Source organism: Erithacus rubecula, assembly GCF_903797595.1.
Source record: "Erithacus rubecula genome assembly, chromosome: 6".
NCBI classification, from domain to species: Eukaryota; Metazoa; Chordata; class Aves; order Passeriformes; family Muscicapidae; genus Erithacus; species Erithacus rubecula.
In genome coordinates, this window is record NC_136688.1 from 39,274,256 (window position 1) to 39,302,145 (window position 27,890).

The 27,890-nt window shown below is 44.3% G+C and overlaps 1 protein-coding gene across 1 annotated transcript in view; it reads right to left on the bottom strand.

Annotated features, from left to right (window-relative positions):
- Window positions 1-21,529, bottom strand: part of ANGEL1 (angel homolog 1) — a 72,431-nt gene extending 50,902 nt beyond the window's left edge. The window contains exons 1-2 of the mRNA XM_079308556.1: window positions 21,437-21,529; window positions 388-499 (exon numbers count right to left, since the gene is read on the bottom strand). Coding sequence (XP_079164682.1) covers window positions 388-397 — 10 coding nt within the window. The 5' untranslated portion in view covers window positions 398-499; window positions 21,437-21,529. The remainder of the gene's footprint in view (window positions 1-387; window positions 500-21,436) is intronic.
- Window positions 21,530-27,890: the final 6,361 nt, after the last annotated feature.

A 27,890-nucleotide genomic window follows, 5' to 3' on the forward strand; every position in this document is an offset into this window, starting at 1 on the left:
AAGCTGGTGTGATTGAGCTACTCCCACTAAAGCCCCTAACATAAAAACAGTAAGGTAACCAACCCAAAGCCATCCCTAAATCAATAATACACTCCACTACACTCCTCTCTCTTGTACACCTCACTTGCTTTCATTCTGTCTCATGGGATGTTCAGCCCAGGTCTACTAAAACTGATGTATTGTCTCTTGTTGACTCTGGCACACAGGGGGGCAGGGAGCAGCTGATGTGGCAGCTCCAGATGTGCTTTTTCTATTATTTGAAACTGTTCATCAGAAAAACAAAAAGCTCTCCGTTGCCATGGAGACAGTATCTCTGGCACTGATGTATGCAGTGGGCGGCAGCAGCTTCCTGGCTGCAGAGACCCAGTACTTCAGCAAGATACTCACTGCTGAGCATGCTCTGAAGGAGAGGGTTCGAGCTTGCATGAGAGGCAGGACTTCCCCGAGGTGGCCAAGAAAATCAGAAAGTAGAGGATCCAAGGATCCATGGATTTTGCTCCTGAAAGAAATGTCAAAGTGATGTTAAAGTGAATTTGGAATTAAGGAAAAGCTGTACAAATCCCTGAGAGGCAATACATAGAGAAAGCTGGTAGCCTCTTTTGAGATGAAAACATTTCCAAAGATTTGAATTATTGTCTTTATAGAGATAATAGTAGGAACAGTGGAGAAAATAAGCAAGATCTTATTGCAGATTGAGTTTGGCTTTTTCCAGGAAAGCAGTAAAAACTGTATATTTTGAATCACTTAGAACTTATATCTGCACTCAGTAAAGGAAATGATCCTCTGCTGGTCCCCAGGAGACACATGTAATGAGACCAATTAGGATTTCTCCAGCTCTAAACATGAGGACTGTGCAAAGACATACTTTACCCTTATTATGTTTGAAAGTGAAAATGAATAGTGTGTACCCCAGCTGAATTAAAATCAGGGCTTGCATTATGTAAAAAAACAGAGAAGATTATCTGTTCTGTCCTTAAAATCTCTGAAAACATGACCACAGGGTTACCTGATCAACTGGGAATACCTGTTATGAAGGCCAGTCTTAACAGTGTCCAGTTGATGATATCTCAGAGGACAATGAGAACAGCAGATAATCCATCTGGCCTTGAGTACATTGCATTATACAGGGAAAGAAATTTCACTGAACCAGGGCTATGATCTCAAAAATATGAAACTTCTACCTCTTGTATATACTATATTTACCATACCTTATTACCACACTTTTCCCAGGCAGATACTGCTAGTGATCAGAGATTATTCAGCCTATTTTACAGCCCAAATCTTATAAATGGGCCACTTTCATTTCTGGTGTAAAATGGTACATCCTAATTGAATTCACAGAAATTACTTGAATTAAAATAACCTTTGGATTATATTGAATTATAACTTGAATTATAACAACAAACAACTGTTTGGCTCTGAAGTGGGCAGCAGGACAAGGATCCATGAAGTGTACAGAGTAACCTCACTAATAAAGATTAGCCATGGGATTGCTAGAAGAATTGAGCTGTGGTTTGTCCCATGACACAGAAATAAATGTGATCTGCTGGATGTGCTCACAAGAACACTAGAAAAGGTCTGGAATTCTGCCCACTCTCATCTACATTTTTCTTCCCAAACCAGTTTTGCTTCATTACTGTTCAAGAAACTGAGAACGGCTGCTGATAGGAAGAAGCCCTATTAGCAGAGACACCCTCCTGGAGGTGGTAAGGAATAGACATTAGGCTGCTGTCTAAATCATGCAGCAGTCTAGCTGGCCAGGGCTTATTCCTCCTGACATCTGCTTTCTGAGGTACTGCCATCCGTATTAGATTCCGTCAAAAACCATTTTGCCACCAAGCTGAGTAGCTTCCTGGGACGTGTGTCGCTGCAGGGGGCCCACCATGCTCCATCCTTTGTCCTGGAGAGATGACATCCACCCTAACAGCAGGGACTGGTGCTGGTTATAATGCCTTTGTCCAGAAGCATTGGAGATACTCTGCATTTGGCAGGCTAAAATGGAACAAATCAATAATTTGCCACTGCAGAGTTAGAAATGCAGACACTCAGGACATTTGCTCTGAAGCTGTCTATCTCAGGAGAGTGTTCCCATCAGGGCTCAGATGCAGAGGTATCTGAGTGGATAGTACCTTTTCAGATGAATCCAAGGGAAATATATGCTACAGGATGGGGCATGGAGAGTTCAGCAAATAGTAAGGAGTGACCCTACAAACCAGTGCTATTTTGGGCACATGATATAGCCAGAAGACTCATCTGGTTTTCAAAATAGAAAATCATTTTCTGGGCCTAAAATAATACATGGCTGTACTGGAGAACCATGTGTTAATTGGTATTTCAATTTGACCAATTTAATTTAGCTTCCTGAATTTTCCATATCGTAGATGGTTGGATGCAGCATCCTGCTATTTCAAATGTTGCATAGCATTGCTATGCTCTGTTAAATAACTTCCGTCTTCCTTGCCAGAAATAGCTGTGTTTCAATAGTAAGTGAAGAGATCTTAAAATTTATAGTTTCTAGAGCTTCTAGTTGGGATTGCTGAAATGTATAAACATAAACCTGTTTTGATTTTGCTGTCTGGAGAAGCAGCTGTTAATAGGGAGGAGCAGCCAGTATGGTCAGTTTAACCACTCCACCAGAACCTGTGAGGTAAAGGACATTTCTGCCCAGCTACTCTCTCGTCAATCCTTTTTGCTGATCTCTGTATTTAGATGACCTGAAAGACACTACTCTGCAGCCTGAGGAAGACAGAATGCTTCACTAGTCCTGTTGTAAACTGTATTTTATGCTCTGTGACAGAATATAGAGTTAGTTTAGATCTTGAGCAAGCTGGTGGTGTTCCCCTTTCTTAGGAGCCAGCCCACTCAATAATAATGGAGGCGAGGGACCAGTCAGAGTCTCTGGCAGGGTGACCAGGAGGGTATTGCTGCTGGCAGGAGTGTCTGAAGCAGTGAATGTGCCCAGCATGCCAGTGAGCTGTGTTCACTCATCCAAGAGCTGATTTAGCTCAGAGGTGGTTCATGAGACCTTGGCCCCTCTCCAGCTCTAGCCTTTCCCCTTCTCTCAGGAATAGCAGCATGGGTTAAAAGCAGAAGGACTGAAAAAAGCACAGCCTTACTTAACCACACATGGAAATAAAGAAATGTCTACAGCAATATGGGGAAATAAGGGAGAGAAGGTAAAAGGACTGACGGAGATAGAGGAGGGATGGAAGGAGAGGTTGGCAGGGGATCTTTTCCAGCCCTGCTTACAAGGTGCGGGATAATTCATGGCTCTTGTTTACACTGCTCCAGACCACATCACAGACATTCCTGGTTAATGGCTTCCATCTGGAGCAGCCATGTGCTGCCCAGCCTCCCCCTCACCATGCTGCCAGCAGAGGAGTGTCTCCCTCCAGATCTTCCCATCCTCCTACCTCTCACAGACTGCTAGCAGTCACAGAGAGGATTGGTGCACGTCCCGTCTGTCCCCGAGACATTACTGTCACGTTTCCATGACCCAAGCTAAGGGGACCGGGATATACCTCAGTCAGTGGAAAGACCTGTTCATGTGGGGCCCACAGGATGTGCTGGAGATGCAGTGCAGGGACACCCAGTCATTCTGCACAAGCTCGGCCTAATTCCAGCAGGGATTATTAGCTCTGGCTCAGCATCAGCCCTGCTGGACCTGGGCTGCTTCCCAACAGGACTGCTGAAGTGTCTCCACACTGCACCTCCCAGCACTCTGGGTTTGGGAGGGTTTATTAGCTTGGGCACAGTGCCAGACATGAGCTGCCTTTCTGCATCTCCGTAGTGCTTGAACTGAGTTTCACTGTGCTCAGAGCACAGTGGAAAGACACCTGCTTGGCTCTAAGGAAGTCCAGCTCTGGTCAAGCTGGTACTAAGCCAGCCCTGGTGAATCCAGCAGGATTTGTGTGAAATCTCTCATGTGTCTTTGCATCATGGTTTCTAGCCCTCACAGCCCCAGCAGAGGGTCCTGAAACACCCTGACTATTTATACCTGGGCCAGTTTTATCAGGTTGGATCAAGGATTTGGCAGAAGTGGCAAAGCTGCTCAGAGACCTGAACCCAATCTGGAAGCAGCAAGGCCACAGTCACACAGTGCAGCACAAAGCCTCCCTTTCTGAGTCCTGCCAGACCTGGTCTGGCTCAGCTTTCTCTGCATCTGCAGCAAAGAGTGAAGTGCAGAGGCAGAGCTGTGTGTGGGCTCCATGACCAGAACAGAGAGGAAGGTGGAAGGCAAAGGTGCACAGTGGAACTGAATGGCCAAAGGAGACAGTAGCAAAATCTGCTGCAGATCTAAGTGAGCTGCATCCAGAGGACATTCTGAGCTGGCCCAGAAGACAGCAAATGCAGCTTGCAAACTGAATTTAGACTATCATGACATGCAGAAAATTTAGTAAAGTTGGAATCAAACCCAGGCAACCCAGCAGTTAATTTATTTAATTGAGTGTCCTACAAGGTCTTGGAGGTGTGGTCATAGGTTAAAGGGAGAGATGCGGGAAGATCAGTTTCTCAATCTGTTCTCTTTGTTTGTGTCATGCTTTCTCTTGAAGTCATTCTCTTGGCTAAGCAATATATTCCCAGCATCTGTCGAGTCTGATCTGCTTTAAGCTCCAATGAGAGGCAAAAGAGGAGCTGAGATGGGAATGAAACAGAATCCCAGTCTGTGACGAGGCACTGAGACTCCTCACCGCGCCCCATGCGGGTTGTCCTGTCATAAATCATCATTTGTCAAATTCAATAAGCATCCTTAACACAAAAATGATGCTATCTCCTGGGACCCTCAAGTGCCTGAAATTTTACGCAGATGTGGAGATACAAAAATATAAAGGAAGAGGGGAGGATGGGGGGAGGAGGAAGGAAGACAGATTTTGCATGGCAGAAAGGGTGTTCTTCTTTATCCTCTGCTCCATTCCCATCCTATTGCCCTTCACCCCACTGCCACACGTGCAGCCATGTACACTGTCTTACTAGGAATACTGCAGACCTGGCTCCTGGCACATCTTTTGCACACTCTAAAACCAGAAAACAAGCTGTGTATGCAATATGGAAAATCCGTCTACTTTGGGGGTCACAAGCTTACCACAAAAAGCTTCCCTGCTAGCCCAGAGACATGTGGATGGCAGGAGGTCCCTGAGGGATGGCATCCTGCTTTGGACAGAAGAGGTCATGGGGCACTTTCATTAGAAATCATGCTGCTGCCATTTCCACTCCCTGCCAGCAACATGAGAGCTGTAGCCTCAACAACAGGAGGCTGGAGAATAGGGCCACCTCAGGGGGGCTCAGCTGTGAAATCTCACTCCTCATTGGAATGTGCTGCACTCTGGCCAGAGCCAGGGACCAGCACTATTGTAAGAAAGGCTGAGTGCAGGCTGCTGTGACCACTGAAGCTTGAAAACAGGCTTCATTTATGCACATACAGGTTGCATTGCACCGTACATTATCTATGCTTAAAATGCCACATATAAAAAGGAATATATGCAAGTACCCACAATAGCCATTTTGTCTCCCTGTCAGGACTACAGTCCTGTCTCCAAAATACAAAGTGTAAGTCTCTGAAGCTGCTTGAGCTGAAGTAGCAGACAGAGGTGACAGACCATCATACCCTGCAGATCAGGCACCCATGGGACACAGATCATGACATACTATCACGATCAGCTGAAGCTTAGTCCAGCTGCTTGAAGTGCATCCCAGACAGAGTCCTGCTTATGTGACACCCACCAGCATGACTGACATCTGGGCCAGGGAGAATAAAGCAGGCTCCAACAGCCACACTCTGAGGTTTTTGCAAATGAGATTTGAGCACAGGGAGACAGTGCAGTGCTCCTTGGTCAATGGCAGGCTCACAGGCAGGCCAAGCTGCATGGCTTCCTTTGCACTTGCTCACACACCCTGTTGTCAGTGAATCATTCAGGTCACTGCAGACAAATCTCTAACCACCTATCACCATTTATCCTTCTAAGATATGTGTGCTACAGAGCAGCCATTTTAGAAAGAGTGTGAAGTTTTCTGAATCCTTTTCCAGAGGGTGTTTTGAATGCCTCTACTTGCTGAGCCACACATACACCCTGGTATCTCAAATTAATTGCTGAAGTGGCAGAGGGAAGTATAAAACCACATTAAAATTCCAAATAAATATTAAAAATACCTTCAGTAGATAAATATGCCTTGACTTTGAAGGTCAGAGTATTGATCCATCTCAAGGCTAGAAGCAAGTACTTTGTGCTGCACTTGTGATCCTCCACTTTTGGTTATTATCATTATTGGCATTATTGTCACAGTAGCAGCACCTCAAGGACCTATTCAGGATCCAGATACCATTACAAAAGGGACACTGAATTCAAATGAAGAGATTTGTGATGAACAGTCTGATTCAAAACAAAACCAAACTCTACATGACAAAGCAAACACAGCAAATCTTTTATCAAGCTCGGTGCCACTGCAGCCAGACTGCTCCCAGCACCCAAGCCATGATGTTAGAGGGGCTGTAAGGTCTCTGTACAGTACCACAATCCTTTCTGGAACTGGGCTGTTGATATACCCAGGGATTAAGCCCATCCTATAGGCAGCACATAAAGCACAGATCTGTGTGTTTGAACTACCTTTGGGGATGCTCCTCAATATTCTCCTCATTTTCATAAAAAATTTCTGCACAAGGAAACAAGGATATTTGGAACAAGGACCAGCCTCCTGATCCCACCACAGCTCTGACAACATGCCTGATGCCAGGTGGTCCCCAGCAAACAGCCACTTCACCCACAGGCAGGTGGAAGCTATGTGTCTGTGCACTCACTGCAGGCATGCACAGATGGAGAGTACGTGCCCTGAGCCATGGCTCCATGCAGGCACAGATGAGAGGCCCAGTGCAGCCTCTCCAGGCATGGAAGATGTGATGGGCCTGGCTGGGGGCTGGCCCCTGCATGCCCCGTGTGTTCAACACACTCACCCTGCATGGACCTGCCTTCTGCCCTGGCAGCTGCAGAACGGGACCTGCAGCTGAAGGGAAACACATTTCTGCCCTGGAGAAATGCAAAAGGACTCATTTTAATGGAGTGCACATGAAGAGGAGGAAAAGGGAAGCGTAGAGGGATGGGCTGCAGCAAAAGCAGCGGGAATTCCTGGGAACGGGGTATTTGTTGAGGCAGCTACCTGTGCTGATCACATTTCTCCAACAGCAGTGGGTTAACCTGAGTTAACCCAAGGAAAGCTGGCTTGGGTGTGCCTCTGTGTTCTGCAAATACACTCCACAAATTCAGCTAGAAGAGTATGCCCAGAGAAACCTCCTGAAAGACAGACTATGTTATTATATAGGTCGGTTGTTTCTGACATGCAAATGATTAGCTGAAACTGGGGGAACTAATCTTAAAGAATAAATCCAATCAATTCTTTCCCCAACCATAATTCTTTGAAAATAGATTTTCAACAAGATAAAGCTGTCTTTTTTTTTTTTTTTTTTTCGCCTGAAGGGAGATACCAAACTCAATGACTGCTGGTGTTACAGGTCTGAATCTTGCCAAACTTCAGTCTTAAGCCAAGTAAATTCTGTTTGGTGAAAGAAGTAAATATTTTTATTTAGACTACCTTCCAAAGAAAGAAAGCTTATGTGAGTGTGCTGCCTACAAACCTGTCTTTTAACATTGTGATTAGTTGCAGTCCAATTCACAGAACCCTCAGGCAATTAAATCCCAGGAAAAACCTCAGGCAATAAGTTTCATGAAAATGAATGGCTGGATCAAGTATTGCAACCCAAATTAGTGTCTCCAAAGAGTTCCAGAAGGGGGGCAAAATCTAACTGCAGCACACTCTGTTAGCAGCCAGCTGACCAGTGAACCTGTACTGGTGCCCAGTTAGAACACAGGTAACTTGTGTATGTGCAGTCTCCTACCTGAGTGGGGTGTTGTAAAGATGTAGAGATGACATGAGCTACTGTACAAACTAGGGAGTTGTAGCATGATGAAGCATCACTCATTTACAGAAGATTCCATCAGCGGCACCCATTCAAAGCTGTTTGAAGGTCTGCACTGCCAGAGGCAATCTCAATAAAGACTAATCGATAAATTACAGCGTCTGTAACTCTGACATTAACGTAGGAGGGGAAAGCAAAAGATGTATGTAAATATTTTTCACACATGGTTCCACAATTAATGAACAAGATAGTCACACCATACACATACCCATATATCTCTGTTCATATCCTTCATTTCTCCTAAGCCCCTAGGGTACTGATAGCAAAAGTTCACAAACACAAAGCAAAGGTCATGATGCTGACAAGATATCTTTATTGCTAGACAACTCCCCAACCCACCCATGATAAATTAAGGCCCTTATTCCTGCTTAACCCATAACCTTTGTAGTAGACCCTGAAGGTCAGCTATGGCAAGTTTCCCAACGTGGGGATGGGAGCAGATATGAGATCCACACTCAGAGGTCCCTTCTCTTCCTATCCAATGTCCAAATCAGTTCACAGAGCCTCAGCTGTATATCCATACCCCCACACACAACAGAGACACACAGAATACTTGCACAAATGCACTGCAGTGGAGATAAAGCTAATAGTTTACATGCAAACACACGCCCAGACATGTGTTCCTTCCTGGAGATGCCCCCTCCCCCTCATGCTTTACAAATTATATAAGAATTTTATTCTGTAGTATTCTGTGAGGAAGGCGGCATTTTGCCAGATTTCAAAATGGCCTCATTTATCACCTAAATCCCCTACGAAAGCTAGGGAATAGGGTTTGTAAAACAGCCCAGATTAATGAGGCTGCATCTACATCTTAATAGCTTTTGTGTGTGCACAGTACTTGAAGCTGCACTTGTGAGCAGTGTGTATTTCTGTGGTTTATGGACTTTCTTTCTCCATCTTACCAGATATGTCTATGTGTGCTGGTGTTCCTAATGCTGTGTGCCTACCCTGCCTGTGCCCAGCACATAAACCTCCTTCCCTGCCTGTAGCTGGTTATGCTGCATGCAGGTGGAATTCTCCATGTGAGCATCTCCCAGTCTGCAAATGTGACCTGTGTAGGGAACCTATTTATGCCAGGGCTTTGAAATCCATCGGTATACTTTTGTGCATGTTAAAGTCACCACTTCAGTGCTGCCTCCTTAGGCAACACAGGCCTATATTTCTTCTCTGTGTTAGGGGAATTTAATTTTGATGCTATATATAAGAATTCTGGTGAAGTAATTAACAGAAGCCTCCAGAGGATTCATTATGAAAACAAGACACCACGTGCCAGATTCAGAGGAACCTTGTACTCCTTGCAAACTCCTCCAGGCAAGGAAGATATTGCAGCTGCAAAGGGAACATAACCCAGGGCAGGGAACAGCAAGCAGCAATGAGGTCTGTTTCTCAGTCCTTTGAAACAGCTTTAGCAGAAAGCTGGAAAATGCAGCAAATTGAAAAAACGACGTTCCAGATGGGATCACAAAATAAAAAGGCATCAGTTCCATTGACAGTGAAGATTAATTTTTAAATTACATACCAAAAAACTCTTCCAAGAGCATTTGACCTGTGTCAATCTAGTGGCTCAAATCATCCCTTATGTAGGACAGAGGGAACACTTGGAAATTCCCCTTACAGAGTTTACCCTACGGCTCTTTCTTAGCTCCTTCTCCCTGGATTTTTTCATCCTTTCCTTATCCATTTCTCCTTCCATGTCTCTGATGAGGAACTGCTGCTGCTCCCTTCCCTCCCCCCTCCCTCCCCCTGTCTGCTGTCAGCCATTTCACTTGGCTTTTTCTGTTCTTGCATTCACCAGAGCTGAATTCAGTGACAGCCTCTTGGCAATATCCCTTTGCTGGTGACTCAGGTAATTGGATCTGGTGCCTTGGGGAGCTGCCAAGCATGATGTCACAGCTCTGCACAAAAAAATACCCTATGTAATTGCTTGATACACTAGCTAATGTCTCATCCCAGTGGAGGGAGGAACTCTGAGTTTGGGGGCTGCCAAGATTTCAGAGACACAGGACTCTGTGGTCAAAGTGAATAAAGAATTATCTGTATTTTTTGTTTTCACACATTCTTGCTTGTTTACTACGTGCTTATTAACTCTCCCCTGGCCAGGGAGTCTGAATGTTCATAATAAACACTGCAGTCCCTTTATAAAAAGGGAAGAACTGAAAACCTTTCATTAAACAAAACCAAATGGGAATGAAACATCAATACAGTATAAAAATTATCAGTTCTATGCAGAGTGGTGTAACCCTGCATCAGGGTTTATTCTGCCCTTTAATAACATTTGCATACCAGCACTTAAATGCACTTGAATCCTTGATTTCTTCCAAGATTGCAGGAAGTCATCTATCTTTTCCTAGCTGCAAGGAATGGATTTGGAGGACAGGCTAGGGGTCAGAAGGGATCAGTGTTAGTTTCAGGGTAGATATGAGAATGTATCTGAAATCCATTAAGTGAAACAGCAAGATGAGAATGAGCTAATGGGTAATTCTTGCTAACACACTAATAAAATGGAAATGAAAGTTTCTGGCTCTTCCCTAAACTGCCCCATCTTGTTTGGAAAATAAACCCTTGGGAATTTAGTATTCAGAATAAATTGACTGTTCCAAGTTCTGCTTTTCAGATGTTTTGTGTTGATCTTCCTTCTTTTGTGGAGTTAAGGAATCCAGCCAGCAAGGATCTGGCTTAGTGAGATGTTTGGGCCACAGTTCTCTTCCCACAGTTCATCTGCAAGGCTGAATCCATTGCTAGAGGTATGGCTTGCTGTGCCAAGAGAAGGGAATAAGAGCATGAGAAGTCAAAAAGGAAATCTTTGATTCACTTCACTGCATGAAACATTTTCCCCAAGCAAAATAGGACCTGGCTTTGCTTGCAAATGCCCCAAAAGACCTCATAAGAAAACTGAAGCCTTGTGTAAGATATGATCTGCTCTCTATCTCCAGTGTTAACACAGGTTAACTGCAAGAGTGTTTTTGTCCTCTTCACCACTGCAGCTGGAGTGATGTTGAATAACCTGGAAGACTTGGCAAATTCTGAGAAACAATCAATCGTTTTTTTGATAGGTCACATTTTCCAACTAGAAAAGATGTGTCCTGACTTTCCACCATGCTCTGGCTATTTCAGCAGATGATAATTACTATTCCACTATGCTGGTTCTCACACAAGCACAAATATCATATTCCTCAGTTCTCTGTCATAGGTGTTTGTTCGGGCAGGTCACCAAATTTGGGTTATGTCTCCTGCTGTGTTCTCTAACACCCTTGTATTTCTAATCCTGCCAGTCTAGGCTTTCCCTTGGACTTCTGTGGTTTTGATGAAGGGATGAAGTTTCCAAACTTTGCTGCATTAGTCTAGCCCTCCTGGAGTGACTCATGAGTTCAGTTTCCTCTTTAGGTGTTAGACCTGTGCAGTATTGCAGCCGCTCTGGGTGAGCTTGGAAATTACTTTAAGAGAGTCTGGAATAAAGGCAAGAGGGTTTCAGTTCTCATTTTTTGAGACTCTTGCCTCCTCACACTCTGCCTTCTGATGGCATGCTGTTATATAGGGACCTAAATGGTATCACAGCTGCAGGAACCTGCCATGCAGATGGGACCACTCCACTTCTGGAAAAGGTATTAGAGGTCTTGCTGTGGAGAAGAGGCCACACCTATCTAGCCTCTCTTTAGGACCTCAGGTAACCATAATATGTTTAGCTGCTTGTCCCAGTGACACCACTCAGACCTTGGCAGCACAGCTGCTATCAGCAGGATACAGTTCAGCTACCTAGAAGGATTGTCAGATGGAAGCCTCTTCAATTGTTCGGTAACTAGCAATGGCTTTAGAATGTTTGGGGTTTTTTAAAAGGAGAAGGAAATGCAAATTTTCATCACTTCTCATATTAGGGCAACTTAAATACTAAATACTAAATGGAGAAGCAATGTGCTCTAGAGAAGCCATTTGCTGAGAAGTCTGCCTCTGTCCCTCAAGGGACATACCTCCCTCACAGCTGCACAGGGATGTCCACTGCCATTTCCAGGACTACATACACAACTGACAATGTGTCCCCTAAAAAAATAAATTTACAAGCATGTATGATTTGTGACATGAAACACAAATCCATACCATTTAAGCCTCCCAGATCTCCTCCTTGGATCAGCTGAGATGTTCAGTCATTCAGATATTTATTGCTTCTGATTTATCCACTTGAAATTCCCAGTCCACCAACAGAAGTTGTGTACGGATACAAGGACTTGGAAGTAACAACTGACCTATGAATAATATTCATCAGTGTATAAAAACACTACCATATCATGACAAGGTATCAACACAACAGGGAAATATGAACACCTTATTTGGGAGCTGGTGTGAACACAGAGAAAGATAACAGTAGCAGCAGAGCATACAAGGGAAAACAAGCCATCCCCAGTGAAAGAAGTGGATCCAAAGGCAGCCTGGTTAACTGCCCTCAAAACCACTTTAGGAGACTCCAGTCTGCCAGCCTGAAGACAGGGTGAACATATAGAACAGGGCACCAAGATCAAATCAACAGATATAGCCAAAAAGAGCAAGCTGACTACATACTCAGCCCTAGGGCAGAGAACAATTACAGCAGCTGACTGCCTCGGCAAGCCCAAAGATCAAAGAACAAAGCATTATTAATTACTGCCATTATAATCATTAGCATGGTGCCCAGTAGTTCTGGTCATGGACCAGTACCTTACTGTGTTAGCCAGTGTGCAAACAGAGAAGAAAAGAATGGGCCCTGCCCAAGGAATGCCGAGTTTCAATATTAAATGTGAGACAGCTACAAAAGGAACGGAGGGGACAAAGAAGCAACAGTGTCACATACAGAGGAAAGATGATTGGAATCCAGACCAACAACTTGGCTACCACCAGGGCAGCCTCTCAATTACCTGGAAACAACAAGTAGCTTAAAGGTCTTTACAATGCACTCTGGTTCTTTTAATTCACTGAGATGGCTTATAGAGGTGCCAGACATCCAAGGTTTGTCTCTTGAAACAGCAGCTGAAGGCATGTTTTGGTTATTCAGAGTAAAGAGGGGAGAATGAATCTCCACCTGGAAAAAGGCTGATTGAACTCTGGACACTGCAGGTGCTCTGTGATGTCTTCTCCATGCTTTCCCACACATGCTGCCTGTTCCAATGCTGCCCATGAGACAGAGACCACGTGTAATGTCCCCCTGTAACCAGGGAAATTGCACTACCTGTTCTCAGAGTAGTTCACATGGTTCTCACCTTCTAAAAGCCACATCACACCTGGCACTTCTTCCTCTCAAAGGAGGAAGGCTGAAAAGTCTATTCATCCTTGGGTGGCCCAGGACTGGTCTGAGGCACAGCTGGACCTGACAACTGATTCTTGAGAAAGAGGATACCAGATACTACTCACCAACACTGCAGGGATCAGATGAGTGATATGCCCCTGCACTGCAACAACTGTCCCTGTGTCACTTCTCTGTCTTTCAACACTGACAACATCCATTCTATTTTTAAAATAACAGCAGTCCATGATCTTCCAAATATTCCTAGTCAATGTTGCGACCAACAAATGGTGGTATTTTTGTTCTTCCTTTAGTACATCCCCATGAAGGGCTTACAATATTTCAGACATCAGTTAATGTAATCTCCCCATCTGTAATCTCTCATCTCCCTGTCATGGTCCATTACCCCTGTGTCACCAGTGGAGAGGGTGGTGCCTATACACAGAATAACCTACTCAGAGCCACAGAGCCAGTCAATGATGACTTTGGAATTTGAAAGGAGAAAAGACATGTCTCTCCACACTGGGTCTTCCAGCTCTAGGCAGAATTCTCCCACTCCCATGTGATACCCTTAAAACCACATCTGTGAAAATGTCCTGCTTAAAGCTTCCTTTTAATCTTTCTTCTGATGTTTCCACATTCTTAATTTGTAATGGTCATGCTCACATTTTGCTCCTTTTTCCAGTGCTCTCATAACCTCCTCAGATGTAATTTTTTCCCTCTTTAAAAAGATATTCCAGCCACTTCTTGGAACCCTCTTATTTTATATATCTCTAGATCAGACTGTTAAACAGAGTCTATTCCTCAGTATCTGAATATATCATAATCTCTTATGTATTCAATGACAATATCCCATGAAGGAGACAGATACTACTTTCTGCATTTTAAAGTCAGGAAACAGAGGCAGAGAGGGACTAACTGTAACCACTAGCCAGTGCTAAGTATTCATTGCAACAAAAGTCAAGGACTAGAACAATGAGACAATTTCAAATATAAATATCACTGTTCATTTTCTAAGACTGCTTTCTGAAGTTGTTAATTCTTCCATCTTTTATCTGCTGTCATGAGGTTGTGTCCATGTAACAAATCTTGAATGCACAGAGTCTCATTACTCCAGGAACAACAGTCTAAAGAACAACTGCACAAAAAGACACTGTACCTGTGCTTCCAAAATTTCCAAAATTAGATATCCATACAGCAAGTGGGAGGATAATTGCCTTAGTATTATACTCCCCACCATGGCTCACAAGGAACCAGATTTGGTTATAAGGACAATGTTAATTTGTGCAATAACTCTTTTGATCAAATACTCATGCTTTCCTCAAGTATAGTCTCCAGCTGGCACTGCTGGAATCAGAAAACTCAGCAAGGTGAACCAATAATCTGACCCAGCAAGACATTTCTTACACTGATACAAAGGTCTGGAAAAGTATAAAAATGTCATTTCTTTTGTAACCATTCTTTATACTGAAGTTTTTTTGTTTATATTGGAATAATATTCACTGTGTTTCCTTTAGCAATGGTGACCTCTCCAGAGGTAGGAATGCACTTTGGCCTATGCCATGCAGTGCATCTGCAGCCCTTCTTTGCATGAGATTCCCAAAGGAAGGGCTGCATACTCTCCTTCCTTCAGTGAAAGCCTGCAGGTGCTGTCCCTAAACGGGCATCAGAATATCTTCAGCACAGGTACATCATCAAGACACATCAGTGTACTTGTGTTAGTTTGTGGGATAAAAATGAGAAGACAGATGTCTACATAAGGAAGCATTTGAAGGCCACATGGTCTGGTTAGATGAGTGAAAATGATTATGCATGTCTGGGAACAAGGCTATTAAAAGGAGGAATGAGGAACTTTCTGAGGCTGGCAAGCATCTTGACTGGCCACCTACCCAAAAGATCAATTAACTGCTTACCTCATGCACATCACAAAGAAACAGAATAGCAAACCAAAGGGCATTTCATTCTCTGGTATTTCATCTCACCTTCTCAGAAATACGCCTTACAAAGAAGCAAATTGCCCTCTTGGCAGACTATGGAAGATGCCTAAGTGACCAATCTAGGCAACGTCCCAAGGTTTAGAAACCTAGTGTTAGGCAAGGTGCATGCCACCCTGAACCTTTCATTTTGATTTCTGTTCAATAAGGTTCATAATACCAAGAAATTCTAGTGCACTGGAGAATATAACCTGATGTGTGCAAATATTTACATAGCTAAGTACTATTGCTGTAGTATTCCGGGCTTCTTAGCCTGGCATTAGTTCTGTGAAACTGGGATACAGTGACTTATTCTACTGAACATCTAAGAAATGTGTTTTGAGTGCAAAACTACTCAATATCTCTATAAATTAACTCAAAGAAAAATTGAACATTCATTTGTGTCACAGAAGAATTGGTAATAAAATAAATCATGATGGGTCATGGTAGTTACAAAGATCCACTTGGAGATCTTTTTGTAAAGTGGGCTTATCCAAACAAGAAGAAAGCTGAACAATGGAATGTAACGGTGACTGAGACATCATTAAAAATTTATGCTATAAAATTATAGTGGATATGTGTGTTTTATTTAGATTTTTACGTTTTAATTGTAATTGATATGTTCTAGTATCACAAACTAATTAATGATTAACTACACTTTTTTAAACCTTTATGACACAACACTAAAGCATGACACTTCCATGAATTACAATCCTATTACAATCCTATTGAATCTTTTGGACTAAAGGTTTGTGGGCCTTCAAAAGCATGCACATGGGAGTGGGGATTTCTCTCCCCATGACAGACTCCTTACATCGACATTATTCTAATCTCACAGAGGTCCTGAGATTTCTCAGTATCTGCAGATATCAGAGTTGTTTAGTATTGGTGGCCTTCAGAAGAGTGTATTACTTCATAACAGGAATATCAGAAAGGGTAAAACTTATGTCATTAAAGCTTATGATTTGGGGTGCAATGCCACATGAATCCCTGCTGCCATCAAATCAAATGCTCTCATGAATAACATTAGAAAACAGCTGCAAACCCCCCAATACAGGACTTTGTTTTGTTTATGTACTGTACAGAGCTAGATTGGCCTAAGCTGTATAAGCAGACACATCACCTATACAAGCATATTTCTTTGTACTGCAGCATGGAATTCCTTTCTCCATATGCCCATAAACTCTCTCTCTACAGTAGCTAAGAGCAGAATAATGCATGGCATCCCACTGGGCTGATTTTCTTTCCCACGTCTCTGGAAAGGTAAAACATTTTTCTTCATTGAACTGATTTAATTATATTTTCAAGCTGGTTCTTTTCTCACTCCCTCTCTCTCACTGTTTTAGCTCTTTTCACTCATGGTTTCCTTTCATCTCTTTCTTCTTTCACCTTCTTGTCTTTTCTCTGCTGTTTTCTGATCTGTCTTCAGTAAAGCCAGAGAAAGGAGATTTATATCTTCAAGCAGAGTGATCTGTAAAGCATGACCCTGTTTACAGAATGCCTTGTCTTTCATTATCCTAAGCTTCAGAAGAACAGTGTTATCAACATGCAAAGAAAGAGGCTTTTCTAATATATTCTTGGATAGTTTCACAGGCAGCCTTGAAAATAAACATAAAGACCTAGAATTGATGCAGATAGTAGTGGGGGAAGGCTGAAACCTTCTGGGGCTCTTCACACGACTTCTTAGAAGGCAGAGGAAGCAGCTATCCTTGTCCATATCATACAAACAAACATTCTTATAAGCAGAAAGGATCCATTTCAAAGGCTCTGTAATTATCACTAGTGTCTGGAGTAAAAAAGTTTTGCAGAGGCTAGCTGGAGCTAGAAGCTAGCACTGAAAGCAAGCACAGGAGTCTGAATACAGAGCTGCCAGCACCCTCTATACCACAACAAAACCTGAACCTCTGCTGAGAACTGTTCTAGATTTCAGTGACAAATAAGTGCACAGAAGCATCTCTTCATGGGCCATTTTATTATCTTGTTTGAACGTGGGAGACTCAAGATCAATTAGTAGTTTGGAAGATCTGATTGCTCCAGAGATTGTATTTATAGGACTGGCTGAACAATGGCTCAGAACAGAGTGGAGCTTGACCTCTTCTTCAAAGCCAGAGTTAAGATTTCCTGTCATCTGCAGTCTAAGCTGCTCCTGGGCATCCCTTGCCATCCATCCCAGCCACAGCAGACGTGTCTCAAATACAAGTGGTGACTGATGCGTTGCAACACATCTAATGGTTCACATCTATGATTCCAAAATGCCCAAAATTTGAGAATGGGGGATGTTCCCATGGGGGATGTTGTGTAGCATCTTAGGTTAGAGTGTACTCTCTCATTGTGTTGCTGGTGGTGAGTTTCTGCAAGCAATACCCAACAGACTTCCCTGTACTCTGAATCGCTAGTCACTCTAGGGGCATAAAAATCACTCTTGGTTAACAAAAAATAGTGATTCAGATGTTGTAACTGCAGAACTTTTTAAGTACAGCATGCATGTAACTGCATGCAGTGGAAAGATGAGCTTCATCATATATGTCTTTCACCATCCATGCAGGCATACCATCATACCACAAGCCAAAAGCAGCTTCTGAATCTACATATGCAAGTAATTAGAAACTTCAGATGTGTAGTGCTTTTTTCCCTCTGTTTTCTACAATACCTAAACCACCATATAAATTAAAGCTAGAAAAAGTGTATCTGATCCCATTTAATCTCTTCCTTTACAGTCAGTATTGAGTGGCTTCTTCCAGTCCCCAAGCACTTTTTTCCAAGCAGTTCTCTTGTGTCCCTCGGGATTTTCTTGCATTTGCTGCGATGGAGATTGCCACATCCACTTTGAGCGATTTGGACTTTAATGTTTCTATATTGGTGCATATATGATTTCTTGTCATCTTTCTCAAAACACTTAACAGGTAAGTTTACCCATGTCTGCATTTGGCTACACCTTACATTTGTCTCCATAAACAGATTTCGTATGCTGAGGAACTGACTAACTCTGTTGATTTGGCCAGAAGTAGATTCAAATGGGATGCTGACCTTATGCAATAGTTAAAGCTCCTTTTTGAAAATAGCCTTAGGTGCCTATTTTCTCCTGCAAAAAGGAGCTATTGAGTTGAAAACTGCATTTTTAAGGATCTCAGAAAAGTCCTTCTTCCTGACCTGAAACTGCCCTAAAATTCAGTTGGTTTACTTGTGAAAAACACCTCCTGCCATGCTGGCCAAAACCATTTCCTGCAGGTCCTCTCCTGTCTACCTCTGCCCACTGTTGGTCTCTTGTTTTATTATTAGACTGTGAACATTTTGGGGCAGAGAGCCTTTTTTTAGTATTATAGTATACAGTGGTCTTAGCTCATGGGTAGGACTCCGAGGTGCTACTGGGAAAAAAGTGATCACAAAAATCAAGTGCTCTGCAAATTTATTTGGCAATTTGTAATTCTCAGTTTGGCACCTCAACAAACACTCAACAGAGAAGTAGGAAGACTGGGTTCTGGAATCATTGGTTTTACTATTAAATGTTAGTACGATTAGTTATTCCTTTGAAATCTGTGATGTGTCTAATGTCAGAGACAGAAGACAGATCCTTTACCCTTAGGCTTTAACAATCTAAACATGATTATATAGCGTGAGATTTGAAAGCCTGAGTGCAAGTAGTTTGTTGAATGTCAAATGTGGAGCAGGAAACAAGGGTAATTGCAGCATCTGAGGGAGGCAAGCACCTCAGATAAAAGGCAGGAGAGTAAAAATATTAAAAATATTAAATTGGGAGAAGGAAAATGCAGGGTGCTCATGAACAAGCATTCCCTTCCTGTGCAGTGTGTAAAACTGCAGAATACTCTGAAACCTTACAGGGCTTAATAAGAAATATTACCTGTTTCACTCCTGGGCCCTAGAACTGGAAAGTGCTCACTTTACTTTCCTGCTGATTGAACATTTTTATTTACTGCATGAAGAGAATGACCCAATAATGACCCTGCAAGGAATGCACTGCAGATTCTAAGCATGTCCCTACCTCTAAATGCAGCGGGGAGAAATATGGTGAAACGTGCAAGTACAAACAAAAGAAAACTGTACAAAATCACCGCCTGGACTGTTTGATTTTTGCAATGGCTCCATGAGTGGGAGTCAGACGGGACCGAGGTGCCTGCAGAAGGAGCTCCGAGCAGCAGCGCAGCTCCCGCAGCCCGCACAGCCCCCGAGCCCGGCCGCGCACGGCCAGCAGGCTGTGTGCTCGCTCTGAGCTCGCCCCAGCTGCTGCTCCTTGCTCCTTTGACGTGTACGTGTGTGTTCCATGACTATAGAAGGAGCAATCAGTCAGCTCCCAGGAATCTTAGCAACAGCCGCGTCCCCAGAAAAGGCTTGGAGCAGCTGGAGCGGTGATGACTCAGCAGCATGGTCTCTCTGGCCTCTCGCTGATCCCTGGCAAGGACTGCGGTCCAAGTTCTGGCTCCCTTGTTTGGGTCACTGCTTTCTTGCTGGCACCAGTAGATGAATTCCTGGATCTTGCTGGCCTTGGCATTCGAAAGCAACCAAAAATTAGCTGATAGCTGCAGCCAAAAAAAGTTTTTTGTTCTCTTTTTTCCTTAACGACAAATTTTTAAAAAATCAAAACAGAACAAAACCGAGCAAAACCCGCGGAATCCTGTTAGTAGACTGTAACAGGAGACAAATGGCAGAGTTCATCTGTGGCGAATGTGTAGGAAACGATGGTCACATGCCAAGAGACCCATGTCCCTTTGGTCCCTTGGGGAATGAAACAGATGGGTGGGTTGGGGCTGGGCTGGAGACTATACAAAACATCACTAGAAGGCTTGTTTATTTTCTGTACCGAGAGTCGGAGGCTGTGGTGTTGAGTAATTCTGTCGACATTTCACCTAGTTCAAGTCACTAGTGCAATGAATCTATTTGGCCTCTAGTTGTTTTCGACTCCAAGGATGTTAATATCACAGCCTCCGTCCACCCTCCTGCAGTAATTCCATAGACGACCGAGAAAAATTGGGATTAAGGAGTCAGGGGTCAGGACTGCAGCGTGTTTGCAGGGCTGGGGCGGTGAAGGGACTCAGGCGTGGGTGGCAGGGGGTCTGCAGCGTCCCCGGGCAGCGCTGCCGCCGGGAGAGGCCCCTGCGGAACGCGGGGGGAGCAGAGCACAAGGGGCCGGAGGAGCCGGACGGGGGCTGCATGTCTGGATTCTTTGGCAGAGGGCTGCCGGGAAGCTTGCTGGTCCTGTGCCAGGCTCCAGCCAGCTCCGCTTAGTCCCTCCCTTTCACGAGCACTAAAAATTCATCGTGAAACAAAAACATCCATGTGTGTGTTTAACAATCTGCCTTCTCAGCAGCACCACCGCCACCCCGGCATCGCTGGCCTCATTACTGGGAGCAGGAAATGAGTAAAACACAAATGGCCGGGGAGGAGGCTGGAGGAGCCGCCCCGCTCCCGGCCATGGGGGTTGCTGGGAGTTGCCGCGCCTTGTTGCAGATGTCGCAGACCTCAAATGTCTGCCGGAAATTACAGCTCCTGTCGGGCGGGGAGACGTGCGCTTCCCCGGCTGGGGAGCGCAGCGGGAGCCCCCCTGCCCCGCGCCGCGGCCGGCAGCTCCGGCCCCCGCCAAACCCAGCTCGTAAATCAGCTCCACTGGAGAAAAACGCACGTAGGAAAATGTCTCGGAGCAGGAAAAGGGAAAAAATGAAAGAAAGAGGAGGGAAAAACAAAACGAAACAAAAAAACCAACCCCAAAAAAGCAATCAAGCAACCTTCGCCTGGAGAGGGCCGTGGGGGGGCCGGGCCTGCTGGGCGGGCGGCCCGGCGGGGCGGCCACGGCCGCGGCCATGGCAGGAGGCGGGAGGGGCGAGGCGGTGCCCCCAGCCCCGCGCAGGCCGGCAGAGCTGCCGGGAGAGGCCGCTCCCCTTCGCTCCGCAGCCCGGAGCGTTTCCCAAAGAGGCGCCGCAGCGCAGCCCTGCCTGGGCTCGGGCCGGCCGTGAGGGCAGCGGGGCCGCCCGGCGTCACACCCGCGGCAGGGGAGGCGAATGTGCCGCGCTAAGATCCGCAGTGCTCAGCGGCAACCCCCGCAAACAGCTGGGAACGTGGGGAAGTGACGGGCTGTGCGCAGCGACACAGGTTACAGGAGGGTGTTTTAAGTGTAGCAGAGCGTAAGAGCATTGGGATGCCCTGGGGAATGTCTGCCAGAACAGCAAGAGCAGCACCGCAGCTGCCTGGAACAGCAGAGAGCAGGGTGCCTGGTGGTGCGATTCCAGCATTACTCACCCCAAGGATCAGGCGCTTCCCCACCCAGTTACATATGACCAGGAAATTACAGGCTGCGCTGCTCCCCGCCTGCCTGAGCGGCTGCCATATCATATGATACACACCAGAGCGGCGTCTGATGAAACAGCACGGCAGCTTAGTGTGCTTAGTGAAACGCTAGTGTTTTGTGGAAAAGACGGGCTGGGCTGGGCCAGACTCTCATTCGGTATCCTGAATGCATGCTCCCTCTTGCACATCTTGCCATTAATTAAAATACTGGATAAAAATTAAATCCTAATCTTTCTTACACTTGCTGCTCACTGATTTTCTTTTGGTAGACTCCACAGCCAGCCGTGTGTGGCTTAGATGTTGTAATTCCTCGCTTAGTTCACCCTGATTCAATTTGTGGACAAACTAATTTTCTTCACACCCAGTGTTCACAAGATCCTTGTTCCTATAGCCATTTTACCAAGGGCTCTGCATCTCTAATCTTCATTACAATAGCATTCATATCCCAAATCAGACATGCACCTCTCCTCCCGGCAGCACACACAAATGGAGCTAGAAAGGTCATCTCTGCAGCACACGGTCATGTCCCTGGCTTGAATTTATCTACTGCTTCTTACTGAACTGAGTTTAAGGAACTTGTTACAATGAAAGTCACCTGTGCAGGACTGCGCATTCATCTTTTCTATTATGCTTCTCTCTATCCCCTCCACTAATAATGTGAGCTTTTGCTAGCCCTACCAGTCTCCTGCCTCTCTCCACCCTTTCATGGCGCTCTCTAGTACCTCTTTGCTCCACCTTTTGCAGCAGCATCTCTACTGAAGTCAGCTTTCTGCAGCTAAGGTAGTTGATCTCCTGCAGTTTTGTGTTGTATTGATTCCACACACCAGTTAAAAGCTCTTTCTTCCATTTGTTTTTAAGACAACAACAACCTGTGTGAATTTTCTGAAGTCTTAGAAAATAATAAATCCTGTTGCAACCTACTTGTGAGCTGAGGGAAAGGGTCAGAGTCTCAGGTTTTTGTTTCAATGAAATTAAGTATATCTGAACCAGCTTCCCATCCAATTTGCTTTTAGTTGATCAATGTATCAAAAATCATGCATGCATCTGACAGACCTATCATGTCATATACTCTCCCCCACCAAAGATCTTATAGTCACACAAACCTTTCTTTGCAAAACCAGACCTAAATTGTGGCTGCAAAACCATGTGCTGTTTCTCATTACACCCCTTCTATATTATTTGTTTTCCTTTCACTACGCTTGCCTTTTTATATCTTCTGCTCCTGAGGGCAGAGTCGGGGCTGTTTTCTATTCCTGCAGAGTGTTAAGTGCCTTATGGGCATTTCTATTTCATTAGTTAATAACTACTAACAATTTGCATTAGTATCATACATCCTGCCATGTCACACCAGACCACTGCTCAGCCAGTCAAACATGTACCTCTGTCTCATGGTGCTCTGAAGCAAGTGTCCCCCAGTGAGGTGAGGCCCTCATGTGTGATTGTGGTTAAACACACAATTCCAGTCTCATTTTGCAGAGCCTGTCCAAGACCTGCTCGCTCTTAATGAGTCCATTGCCCAGCCAAACTTGGATCTGACCTCCTGCATAAAGTCTAGGCTAGTTGAACTTGGTAGCGTATCTGACAGAGTGAGATTAGCTAAACTGTTCATAGGCAAGGATGATGGCTTGAATACCCCCAGCATAGCAGTGATCTAGGGTAGACAAAACCCAAGGATTAAGTAGGAATCCTCACTGACCCCAGTCCTTCTGTGCCTCCCAGCACTGGGGGTTGGGGCTTCCTTTTACCCAGTTCCCAATGCCTTTCTGTTTCTTAGAGATGTCTCTTTTTTCTTTAAAATATAGTATTTGCTTCCCTAATATCATGCAGTAGCAAATTCCACAGTTTATCCTATAATGCTTTGCTTCAAGGAGAGATAATATGTTCTTGATAACATAAACTGATTTTTTACATCCTGTATCAATCATACTGAATTATGAGGAAGACTGGGAGTCTCTGGGGAGGGTTTGATGGCTTTACAGTGGAAAGAATCAGGAATGTGAGACTTGGGTGAAGAATTTCGATTAAAAGGAAACCAGGAAGACTTTTGAGACAAGGTGGACACCTGTATTGTATTCTAAGAAATATTTCTTATTTGTATATCTTATATTTCATACCCTGCACAAAGCCTTTTTCAGCAGAGAATCCTACACTGAGAATCAGCAGATGGATGATTCAGCACAAAAAATAACACAGTCAGGAGGGAGGGAAATGAACTATTCCTTGAACGTTGCACATTTATCTACTGTTTGGTCTTTGCAGCATGACTGCCTAGGAATGGGAAGGCAGTTTCAGGCAATGAAAGCAGTATGGGAAAAGAGATGGGACGAGACAGTGTTGCCACTTGGGAATGATTAAAAGTGCTGTTGAACTGGGAAGAGCCAGAAACTCGACTGCTCATTGTATGCAGCTGGAAGCCATGGTGAATGAACATTCTGCAAAGGCCCTCTACTGGGAGATGACTCTGGTCACTGTTCCTTCCCTAGCAGCTGGTCCCTGTAAGACACTGCACCCTCGACACAACTTACAAAGGTGGCTGAAGACCTGAAAGAAATGCTGGTGCACCTGATATTTATGATGTACTGTCCCAGGAGTTGAATGAGATTAACAGCTGGCAAATGATGGCAGAGCTGGAATAAGTTCTCTGTTGGTGCTCTTGGGCAATATATAAGAAGAAAATGTGCATTTTAGTAAAGGCACATTTAAACCGTATGAAGGAGACCTGTATTTTTGGAATGACAGGTCCTCCTCCATGTCTGGAGCATGACCTACTTGGTGACTGAAATATATATAGTTTATAGGCAATGATTCCTCAGAAACAAATCAACTGAATGAACAAACTGGGTGATAAAGTAGAGCCGAGGACTGCATTGTCCTCCTCAGAGTCATAAAAATTCATCCCTTTTACAACTGCTGAGTGCTTTGCCAATATCATGCCAAGGTGAGAGCAGTGGGGAGAAGGGAAAGATATTGAAAAGGAAAATAAATAGGCCAGGTAAACAGTGCTGCTGCTGCTGCTGCTGCTGCAGCCGTGGTTGCCGTGGCAACGGGGGTGAAGAAGAGGAGGAGGAGGAGGAGGAGGAGGAGGAGGGAGGCGGGTTGATCGATAGTCCTGTGCTAGCTCATCTGGCTTCCATCCACGTGCTACTACAGAGGGAGAGAAAATCAAAGAGCCACACGCAGGGTGGCCAGGTCTCCAGTTCAATAGATGGCAGCAGCTTGATCAATAGCTTGTTGGAAGGTGGGTAATTGACTCCTGTTCTACCCAGGAGAAAGTGGTGCAGTGACAGAGATGTGTTCGTTAGCTGCTGATTCTCAGCTCTACTTTATTACCCAGCTTGTTCATTTAGGTGATTTGTTTGTTTGCTTGCTTGAGATCCCTCTTCAGTCTGATTTCTCCCTGTACCTGTCAAAGATGAGCACCAGCTGCTGCAGCAGAGACAGAACTACCCCCAAGTTTCTGAGTTGCTTTCCCTCTCCTCTCCTTTATCTTTCATTTGCTCATACTGGTGCTTTTATCTCATATTGGCAAAGGTTTTGACAGGCAAAGATGGAAACAGGGACAACCTTTTCTTCTGAGGTTTCTTCAGCTTCCTTCCCTGGGGTCTGGAGGAACATGATTATGGCTCATCTAAACACAAAGACCACAGTAGCCCCTCCAAAAATTAAATAATTAGTTCTACTTTTGCACCTCACAAACCAAGTGAATGATGCTGAGAGATTTGCAACTATTATTTTTGTATGTTTGCCCTTCTCCAGAGGAATTATCTGCAGAGGGTGACTAGGTGATGCTATCAGAAAACACAAAAACCAAAGAGAGGTATTGCAGGAAAGGGCAGGAAATCAGGGCATGCTGAGGGAAAAAGAAAAAGAAAAAAGAAAATACGAAGATGTAGAAAAAGAGTTATTTCTGAGCAAAGCACATACTCATGAAGTACTGAGATGGTGTAGGCTAATTTTCCATTGCTACCTAGATCAGGGCAGGGAGCCTTGGCACAAGGTATCCATTTGACCTTGAGCCTGTATGATACAACCAAGTTCACCCTCATGCTGAATAAGCTTCTGCAGGGGTATTCCAATGAAACATAGGGGAATCTGAGTGGCAAAACTAGGTTTTAATGTTTTATATTTTCTGTGAAAGCAAGAAGCTCAAACCTCCCCCACCTTCTTGGGGCACTAGGAACATAATTGACTTCAAGAGCAAAAAAAAGGGAAAAAAAGGCCACTTTTTGTGATGCAACACTCGTCAGCAAAATGAAAATAAAATGGTATATCTGTAGACTCTGAGATTCTCTGGAAGGCAAGGGCCATCTCTTTGCTGTAGACCTGTCTATTGTCCAGCTTGCTGGAGTCCTGGTCTGCAGTGAGCACATGGGATCATATAGTAATAATAAGAGCAGTAGTCCATTGCTGGGTAACTGATACTGCTTTGTAGAGCAACCAGCCCCTTAGGGGAAGCTAAGAAGAGGAAAACACACAAGAAATATCACTTTCTTCAGTTCCCTGGATTTTTCTTGGAGCTAACCCATGTAAATGCACTGATGTTCAATTTTATTTAGTTTCTGAATTAAAAATGAAAACTCGCTTGGAATTCTGCTTCCCTTAAGTTAGTTGGCTGCAGTCCAGTTCTCAAGGCTTGTGCTTTAAGAGCTTGATCCAATCCCAGAGAAGTCACTGAAAATTGCTCCACTGATTTTAATGAGTCAAACCACTGCATGAGGAGTAAGCTATAATCTCTCAAGACTTTTTTTTTATTATTTCTTCTATATCCTTTGAAGCACCAGCTGGTGTATCTCGCAGACTCTGGATGTAAATCACAGTGGGAAGAGGGGGCTGTGTGAGCACAACTGCTCCCTGTTGCATAACCTAGAAGATGCAGGTTAATTCAGGCAATGCTTACAAGGTAGAGACTACAGCTTTTTTCATTCCCCAGTATATCTGCCTCTGGAAATATTTACAAACTACCCAAAGGTGCCTCTGTGCCTTGCAGAATATTTTCCTTAGGTTCCTTTGTGAGTGGGAAAATAAGAGCATCCTAACCTCTGGGCATAATTTATGGCAGAAATAAATAGCAGGATTATAGAACAGCTCTGAAGCGAATTACTGAAAATATTCACCTGCCAGCTCTTCAGAGAAAGCAGGCAGATGGGTGAGCCAGGATCAAGTCAGACTAAAAGCCTTAGAGGAATAGAATAGTTTCTTCTAGTCATAAAGGAACAAAAAGTGTTTGCAGCACCTGCTGGCTGTTTCCTCTCTTGAAGGAAGCTGGAAGGTTGTACAAAATATTATAGTGACAATGGAACAGTCTGTAGTCAAATTTGCACTTGGGCAAGATAAATTAAAGGACATATAATATTCAACAGTGCAAATGCCTGCACTGTCTGCCAACAAGAAGCATATGTATTTGCTGAGTCATTATGCCTGACAGTCTGAAAAAGGAGTGGGGTACAAGGAAGACATACATGGGAAAGGCAGGATGGATCTCTTACATGTCAGTAGGACTCCAGAGAATCAGCTCAGCGAGTCTTGCTGCTTAATGTGCAAATTCAAGGGCCTGGCAACTGAAACATAGTTTAAAATCTGGGAAGAGTTGCTCCAAATACTCTGTGAGCATAAGTACAAGGGGAATAATGTAACACACAAACAGTCTATGTCTTTCTCAAAAGGGACGTTTCCTAAAGGACTCTCTGAGGCTACGTGGGAGTTGTAAAAGGACGTATCTCATCTGCTTCTGCACTAGTGTACTATCACAGCTTTATCAGGGCCCTGAAGACATGTAAAGCACAGGATTATGGTAAGACAAAGGATCCTGTATCCTAAAAAAAGTGACAAAAACAACTGCTGGCTGCACAGATGAAAGGTACCAGTGCAGCCATTTTTCAGTGCACACCATAATCCTTACCCAAGGCCTTGAAACAAGGATGATGCAGCAAACCCAGGAGTGTCTAGCACAGAGTTGTCTGACTGGAGATCTGTGGGCTGTGATCAGACCATGACATTTTCATTTGAATACCATCTTGGCAACAGAAGAGCTGGGAAAAGCTGATTAAGGAATCCCTTGAAGGCCGTTTTTAGTTCATTCCTACAAACTCAAGCCACAGGCTCTCCAATTGCTTTTGTGTCCAGCTAGGAGGGGGAGGATAGTCTGGAGAGCTGCTTCTCACTGTACCTCCAGATCATCACAGCATCCACAAGGCATCTGAGAGAAAACAGTGCTGACTTTGGGTCCTTTAGCACTGAAAAAACTGGATACCTTGGGAGCAACCTGACAAACTGTTCTAGGGAAAACACAGAGAACAAAGAGTGCATAAGATGTTCATCTGCTGAGGCCCTGGTCTTTGTAAGGATTCCCTTTACCTCAGCCCCAAGAGTGACTTGTGACCTGGAAGACTCAGCATGCTCAGCTGAA